The following is an 8743-nucleotide window of genomic DNA, read 5'->3' as shown; positions in this document are numbered from 1 at the left end:
CAATATCTGATAACTCTAAATATCATAATTACATAACATCTAAATGAAATGTAAATAATTTTAAAAATGAATCCAATATATTTCTTCCGTAACTCAAACTTCAAATAAATATAATCCAAAATCATCTTAAACTAAAATTACAATTCAAATTCATAAAAATATAAATTATTATCCAACATCAATTCATTAATCTTGCACTTCTATAACATTGTACTTAAAGTCATGAACAGAAAATACATATTTATCTCCTAAAATATCTTGTTTATCCTCCTCACCTACAATAAAAAAGATTTAACTAATAATAATGAAAAATTAAGTAATAAATTATTAAATTAATTTTATATAGTAATAATAATATTGAGAAAATAACTCCATAATTAATAGATTTTGATTTTGAGAGAAAATAAATGAAGAAAAATAAGAGCTAGAAAAGAGAAGGGAAACATGTGGATTACATATAGTTCCCTCACCCCATTTTTTTATAATTATGCTGAATTGTATTAAAAGTTTTTTTTAATTTTTTTTCATGAGTAGGTGAAGCAACTCTCACTCATCATGAGTTTTATTCAGTGAACTATCGATTAGGGATGACAATGCAGGCGGGCCATGCGAGTCAGTCCACAGTCTGTGTGGGTCAACAGCGGGATAGAGCGGGTTGGTCCACTAGCCTGCATAAATAAAAAAATAATTATTTTTAACTTTTTAAAAAAAAAAAAAATCATACTCATTCATCCATTATTGCAAAGTGACCTTTACTTTATTTTTTTAAAAAAATTGAATTCAGTGCACTAAAAAAAGAAATATTTTATTTTAATCATCTAAATGAGTTAGTATTAAGAATGACATTGAATTTAGTTTTAAGTAAAGTCTTATATTTAAAATTTGTTAATAAAAAAATAATATAAAAAAAGATTTCAATAGGATAGTTAAAAAATTAATCATCTTCATTAAAATATTTTGTAGCAAAACTTTCATAAGGTACTCTTATACATTTACATACATATATAAGAAAAAATATATACAAAACAAAACTTTAATTATTTTTAAGCAAGTCTTCTAACAACACTCATACTTGAATCTATATTTTTATCTTAATTGAATAATTGAAACACGAATAAAATTTTAATTTTTCAGTGGTAGAAATAAGTTTTTTTTTATAATTAATTAAATTTTAATTTTAAAAAAAAATATTTTTCTTATGCGAACTGGTCCACAGACCCACAAGTTACCTCTTATGTGGGGGTGAGCAAGTAAAATAAGTTAGCACTCCGGGTCAACCCGATCCACATTTTGTAGGTCAAACGCAAGACGCCCAGTCTGTTTTACCACCCTTTGGTCGAATTTGATTCTAATTCTTACTAAAATTTATAATTTGATTGTCCATCATAATTTAAACTCGTGGTAAATGGAATTAGAAAATAGTTTCGGCTTTTAATCATATTTATTTAGTCTTTGATTTATTTTTAAAAACTGAAACAAATACACCGAGAAAGTAAAACAAATAATTAAAAAAAGTGGTCCTAGCCAGGTCGTCAAATTTGGCATTTTCTTGTTCCTAGTCTTAGCCAGGTTGTCTAAATGAAAATTTAAATGTTAATCCTATATCACAATTTTTATTCATACCATATTAATTACCATATGTTCTTGATTACTTTTATAGGTATTTACTTCAGATTTATGATAAATAATTATATTATTATATTTTTATACGTTTAATTATTAACTTTCTTAAAATATATTGAAATTTGCGTTTAAAAATTTAAAATTGAAAATAATAAATTATATGTGATAAAGAATTAAGTTGAAGCCTTGAATTAATATTAAAAGCAAAAGAAAAATATTAAACACCGTGGTTTTTTTAAATCTCCCTGCTGTGTAATTAAGTTTGCAGGAAAATATTAACTACTGTAGTTATTATTATATATTCAATGTAATAAATATTTATTGTAGAAGATGTTTTATAAGTGGAGGATAGCAAGAAATCTTAATTGTAAATCACATAGCGACAACTTTTTTATTTCACCTAATTTTATGAGACCAACTCAACAATCAAAATTTAATAATCAATTTATTGCTAATAATATTAAATATAATAAGTAGAACTAGATAATTTTTAATGATTAATTTGAAACTATAATAATAATTATTATTATTAATTAACAATGTATTAGAGGAATCAAACCATGTTCTATAATCACTACACCAAATTTTTTTATCATGTAATAACTATTATAATTATTATTATAATTATTATCATTATAACAATAGTTATTGTGATGTTATTATATTATTACTATTATATTTCTTATTATTAAAATTAATATTATTACTATATTAATAATAATCAAAACAATATTCATAATAATAATATAAATAAATAAATAAAAATAATAATCATAATCATAATCATAATAATAAAATAATTATAACTCGTTCTTTAAATCAGTAGATAATTTGTAGTGGTATATTTCTATTTAGCAATCAATTTAATTTCGATCGCTAAATCAATGTAAATTAGTGACAAAATCCAAATTCAGTCACTAATTTGTAGAGATTTAGTTATCGAAATCAAATTGGTAACTATTTTGTAGGGATAGATTTGTATTTAGTGATCAATTTGATTTTGATCGCTAAAACAGTGCAAATTAACAACAAAAACCAATTTCAATAGCTGATTTTTAGGGATTTAGTGACCAAAATCAAATCGATCGCTATCAGTATAAATTTGCGAAAAAAAATTAGATTGGGTGCTAATTTCTACTAATTTATAACCAAAATACAATTGGTCGCTATTTCAATGACAATTTGCAATCAATTCATTTCAATCGCTAAAATTGATCAGTAAATGATCTTTTATACGTATGATATTTAGAATTAATTACGTCATGTAAGAGTTCGACGTGGATACAAGAAATGTAAATTTACTTCGAATATAATATCCAAATTAAAAATGTGCATATTTATGTTGGACCGTAAATTGATCAACATAAATGAATATTTAAAAAGTACAAAACAAAATTCAAAAATTTATGTTAGACCATACATTTACTAACATAAATTGATGTCGAACTTGGTAACGTTCAACGTGCATTTACGTCTACTGCATGGTTCAATGTAATTTTGATTTTTTTTTTAATTTAATTGGTTTTAGCTTAAAAGAAATGCAAAAAGTTATAAAAAAAATATCTAATCTAATATAAAAATTAACTAAACACAAGAGAATAAGACTAACTACACTACAAAAAGAATGTTATCCATTGTTTTCTTATTTGTTGTATGTCATTTTAACACAATATTGAATTGATCACTAAAGACATGAAACATTTGACTCACATGTGCAATAGTCATAAAAGTATAATACCCACTCAAATGATATTTTTCATGTAGTAAATGATATTCAAACAAAGCAACTTCCCTATTACACTAAAATGAGAAACAAGTGACAAAAGTTACGTCCATGCCATATTTTCTTCATCAACATCACATATCATCTCCTCTAAATGATTGTTCGTTCCTTTTTTAAAAGTTTTTGACACAGTAGGAATGTTTAGTATTTATCCATATCAAGTCCATATTATATAATTTTTCACTATATAAAAAATAATCAAGAGATCATGTATCTTCCTCAAATTTTGACAAATCATTCAACTCGGTCCACGTAGATTACAAACTTCATCATCATCAACTATTCAATATGTGATATATTCAATATGTGATATATTCAATATGTGATATATTCAATATGTGATTTTCACTTTTGTAATTGAAGGTGATATCCTACTTATTCACAAAGATATTTTTCCATAAATCGCTAACATCCCTCAATATAAGTACCCAATGCCTGAAAAGATACACATATGTCAATGTATTCACAAAAAAAGAACAACAAAAGAGGGGTTTATAACCTTATTAGACTGCTTAGCCTAGAAAAATCTTATTATGATGTATGTGGAAGGATTAGTGCAGAATCGATATTATTGAAGAAAGTCCTGGACCAACTCTAAACTGCAAAAGGTGGAAGCATCACAACTCTTCAATATAAATCTGTAGCAAGTGTCCTCTATTTGGTTCCAACATTTGTTGCTGCTTATAGGCATTATGTATTTAGAGTTCACATTCCAAATGGCCAGGATATTGTTGCCTTCTTCTTAGGATGCTTTTGGAGGCTTATTGTACTACAACTGTAGAGAGGGTTGGCTGAACAATTGTACTATATTATTTTTGAACTTGTAGTGAAAATGTAATTATCATAATAGGCTAAAGGTAGTGGGTGTGAAACACCACTTTTTAATGTAAGTCTTATTTTCTTTTCTTTTTTAGAAGGGTTGAAGCAACTTAAGTATGCAATACATTTATATGGTTATATATTTTTGCTGAAAAAAAAGAAAATAAGTAAAAGAATTCTGAGTTTGAGAAACTTGAAAAAAGAGTGATTAACGTTCACTTATTCAAACCATACACTTTGAGCCAAAGTTTGAATCCGCTTTGAAAGACAAATGACAAATTATGTAAAGCTACTAGCATTGACAGCACTGGAGGTCTTATCTACCCCATTCATGGCTGAAAACATGTCATAATCACATGTGAAATCAGTGTCTTCTATATAAGACCTGTTGAGATAATCTCTGATGTCCAAATCAATTGGACTTTGGAAGCCGTTGTTGTTTGGTTCAGAAATAGGATTCTGAAAACTATCAGAGGAGAAGGAGTTCAAGTTTTGATGCTCATAACTCTGGTGCAATGCAGGTGGGTATAGCTGTGTTGATCCTGTACTTCCATTCAGCGTGACTTGTGGTAGAGGTTGCACACTGAGGGAAGCAATACTGCTTAAAGGTTCCAATTCCATGTCCCCCCCTAGTAACTTCTTTCCGAAACCTGATCGCCAATCAGGGAAACGGACACACTTTTCTAACTCTAGATTTCGGATGCCAGGAGCAGGCAAAGCAAGGTTAGAACTCTGAGGCAGAAATTGGTTACTGTTGTTGTAGTTGTTGTTTACAAGATTCTGATTAAAGCCATAGTTAAAACTCACTTGACTTGGAGTCTGAAGTGACTGTTGCTGTGTTGCATTATGATTTGGAAGCTGATTGTTGTTGTTGTTGACAAGGTTCTGATTAAAGCCCTCGTTAAAACTCACTTGCCTCTGAGTCTGAAGTGGCTGTTGCTGTGTTGCATTCTCATTTCGAAACTGTACAGCATCGTTACCAGTTGAATTGTCACTTCCACTATTTCCAGCAGTATCAGCAAAGGCACCAAGAGCATGAGGGTTGCTTGGTGTGAGAATTTGGCTGTTGCAGCAACGACAAAAGGATGGGTTGCTCGGTGGTTGAGGATGGCATTGGACTGAAGAGCTGTTTTGAGGAGATGCTTCGGTTTGTTTATTGTTTCCTTCTTTCTGCAGAATAATCGATCCATCCGTTGCTTGAGTAATCACACTCTCCATTATGCCCTCAGTTTCATAGGAATTCCATTCAAAGTTGGTAATTGCTTCCCCTCCCTTCAGTTTTATTGATATAATGTCATAAGCTCTCGCTGCATCCTCTGCAGTGTCTGAAGTAGACAATCATATTATATTTAGAGAGTGTAACAAAAATATTCTAATCATTATATACTGTTCTCATAAACACATGCATGTTGATGCTTATCTATTCAGTGTGCCATAAATTACAACATGAATTTGAAGAGTTGGAAGCTCACAATAAGTTCCCAAGTGTATGGTTGGTGACCCTTCACGACCGAGCCTTGCTTCCCATTTCCTGCTTGTCGGAACCCTGTTTCTGGCAGGAATTAGAGAGAGAGAGAGTAAAGAAATGAAAGAGAGAATGAAGGAATGCAAACCTGTAGACGCCACGGAAAGGGGAATCAGCGTCTGTATAGCCCTTGCCCAACCTGATATTTTTTCAAGGTTCCATGCAATCATGAATTTCTTTATCTTAATTATGAACTCATACTAATGGTTGACATTTTTAAAGAATCATTTGGCTTTTGCCATGCTAAGCAAATAAATACAAAGGAGCGATATTAGTTGATCAACGAGTGAGGGTAAAAAGAAGAAAAAACAACATATATTTGGAGGCCACAGTTGAGTGGAACTCTTTCTTTGGGGGATAATCACAACCATACATAATATAAATAATCCTAACTTTCATTCTATTGTTAGAAAAAAGGACACTGATATTTGGCAGAATGTTTTCAAAAATGGTTTGCAATGGTAAGATGCTTTTCATCATAATTGTATTGGCAATAAGAACAACAGTATTTTATATGTAATTTTCTACCATGTTAATATCAACCATAATTTCATATAATATGAAGTATCACAGTAAATCACAATTACAGTAGCAATGACGATTTAAATCCCTATTTAATAAAAAAACCAATTTTACATAGTTAGACTTGAAAAAATAAAGAAATACAATTAATAGTTTTAAAAAAATTGAATTGAAAGATTCTAAACTTAACTCATTGAAGTAATAGAAATTTGTTATATCTAACTTTTTTTCTTAGTCTATATATCACTTTTTAATTTTATAAAACTTCTTTCTTTATTGATATTAACTCTCCAAATAAGTCTATATGTATAAGTTGATTTGAATTTGTGAGGAAGACTCTTGAGAATATTTATGAAAATTTAACATAAGATCTATATTTTCTTTTATATTTAGAAATATTTTACAAAGTATATAACAGTATTGCATAAGAAGATACACAAAATTCACATCTTACCCTCTAACAGCACAAAGATAGTCCCATTTGCTCATTTTTCGCATTTCATCCATGTCCTTGGAATAACATCTCACCTACGGATAATAGTAAGCTATATGAGAAGGAATTGAACTAATTATTAATAATTGATAATAAAAATCCACCACAAAATATTTATGAAGTTCATAAATGTATCTATAATGAATGACATATACATGAAAATTCGTTAATGCTTTTAAGCCCCCTATTCTGATTGACACTAAATCATGAGCTTTGGCGGCGTCGACTTCATTTGAGTAAGCACCTTCCAACAAAAACAAGGAAAAATCAAAGAAAGATTCACTCAAAAACCAAGATTTATCATCTGCTATTCACATTAATATAACCAACATTTTGATGCAGGAAAGCAAATTGTACTAACCAATATAAACTGCAATAGTTGATGAAGAAGATGCAGACATAAACAAGCAAAAATCAAATCAAGTTAGTGAGATAAAGCAAATAAATGGAGAATTGAAAACATATATGTTCTAAAGGCTATTTCAACCTGTTCTTCCTCTTTCCCCTGGATTGCTGTTATCCCACACAAATGCTTCGAAACGATCATCGTTGCACCTACATCAAAATTAATTTTTCCTCTCGTTAAGGTTACAAAAATAAAATAGAAACTAATGCAATAGCTTAATTATTTGAAAGAGAATCATATATACTTGATTACTCCTCGATACACAGAGCTCTTGCTACCAATTGTTTTTGCAACCAAATCAAGACATGCTTCACGCTGTCTTCGATCATTCTCCTCACAATCACTTCGTTCCCTCTCATTAATAATCCTGCTACAGCATTTCAAATAAGAAAAAACAAAATTGAGTGTGTTATTATAAAGCAAAGTACCGAAGGTGACACGTACGTTGATGTTGCTGTTGCTGTGGCTGCAATTGACCCAACATTGTACGAGAATAGCTTGGATTGGATTAGGGTTTCTTCTATGTGTTTTTCGTTAATTATTCCCTCTAAAAGGGATAACACATCATATTGGAGGGATGAAGTGCAGGTGGAATTGTTGATTGAGCCTTGAGAAGTGGTTTCCATTTGTGGAGACACAATGTGTTGATGGAGTAGCAGTGACTCTTGATTCCAATTCCTGGAAGTGCCTTGAGTGGTTAACATGGTTGGTTCCATGGTTGTTGCATCCTCCAGCATAGAGTATGATTCTTCCATGCTCAATTATCTATGGTGCTGAAGTGAGGATATGATGATTTGGGTTTCTGGAATAGAGGTGAAGCGGTTTTGTTAAGAATTCACATACCTAGCTAGGACTAAGTTATTTCAAAATATGTAACTCCCACAGAAATGTTTGACCCTAATATTTGTTTTTTAATCTTATGTTGAACATGATTAATTATTTTCTTAATCACTTATTAAATGCAAAGATAAAAAATAAATATAATATTATTAATTTATAAAGGAAAATGTTAATATATGAGTTGGAAATGAATTGTTCAATTTTCAAGTAATCATTTCATCTTAACAGTTTGTTGAATTCCTTAGGTGGAATCATATTAAAATTTATGAACGGCTCAGAAAAGAGAGAATAATACAAAAAGTTATTAATCTTTTTCATTAATATTTTTCATTAAGTTTAATTCTTTAATATTCTTTTTTCCGATTATTTTATAAATCTAATCAATAATTAAATTCGTTTAAAAAAATGGTTAACTATTGAACTTACACATCTTCAAGAAATTTGAGCTCAATTTCTAAAGGATTTTAATTGGCTAGATTTTCTTTGTTTTTTTATTAGCAGAAAAAAATATGATAAATATAACCCTTGTATAAAACATACAATGTTTGTGGGCTACATTTTCATTGTTTATCGCCAATGAAGACAATCATATTTAAAACATAGTTATGTATTAAAAAAGATTGGTATTTTGTTTTCGTAGAGATCCAAACCTTTAATTTGTTTATCATTTTACAATTTTTTTTGCTTTTGGCTGTTTGAAGGAGTTGCTTTACTACTTAGAACTTTACTCAA

General features: G+C 29.3%; 1 protein-coding gene across 1 annotated transcript; it reads right to left on the bottom strand.

Annotated features, from left to right (window-relative positions):
- Window positions 1-7247: 7247 nt before the first annotated feature.
- LOC137816170 (uncharacterized) lies at window positions 7248-8016 on the bottom strand. Its single transcript, XM_068619251.2, has 3 exons — window positions 7616-8016; window positions 7416-7538; window positions 7248-7320 (listed from the first exon to the last, which is right to left on the bottom strand). The coding sequence occupies exons 1-3, from the start codon at window positions 7924-7926 to the stop codon at window positions 7248-7250; spliced, it is 507 nt and encodes a 168-aa protein (XP_068475352.2). The 5' UTR covers window positions 7927-8016.
- Window positions 8017-8743: the final 727 nt, after the last annotated feature.

The sequence above is a fragment of the Phaseolus vulgaris genome, chromosome 1, assembly GCF_051622355.1.
Source record: "Phaseolus vulgaris cultivar YP4 chromosome 1, ASM5162235v1, whole genome shotgun sequence".
Taxonomy (NCBI): Eukaryota; Viridiplantae; Streptophyta; class Magnoliopsida; order Fabales; family Fabaceae; genus Phaseolus; species Phaseolus vulgaris.
The sequence above is the reverse complement of the archived record's forward strand: the minus strand, read 5'-3'. Positions and strand labels throughout refer to the sequence as shown.

Coding starts and splice junctions, on each gene's coding strand:
- LOC137816170 (XM_068619251.2), bottom strand. CDS start 7,926: ATGGAAGAATCATACTCTATGCTGGAGGATGCAACAACCATGGAACCA. Junction 7,539..7,615: donor ACAGCAACAGCAACATCAAC/GTACGTGTCACC, acceptor ATGCTGTAGCAG/GATTATTAATGAGAGGGAAC. Junction 7,321..7,415: donor GTGTATCGAGGAGTAATCAA/GTATATATGATT, acceptor ATTTTGATGTAG/GTGCAACGATGATCGTTTCG.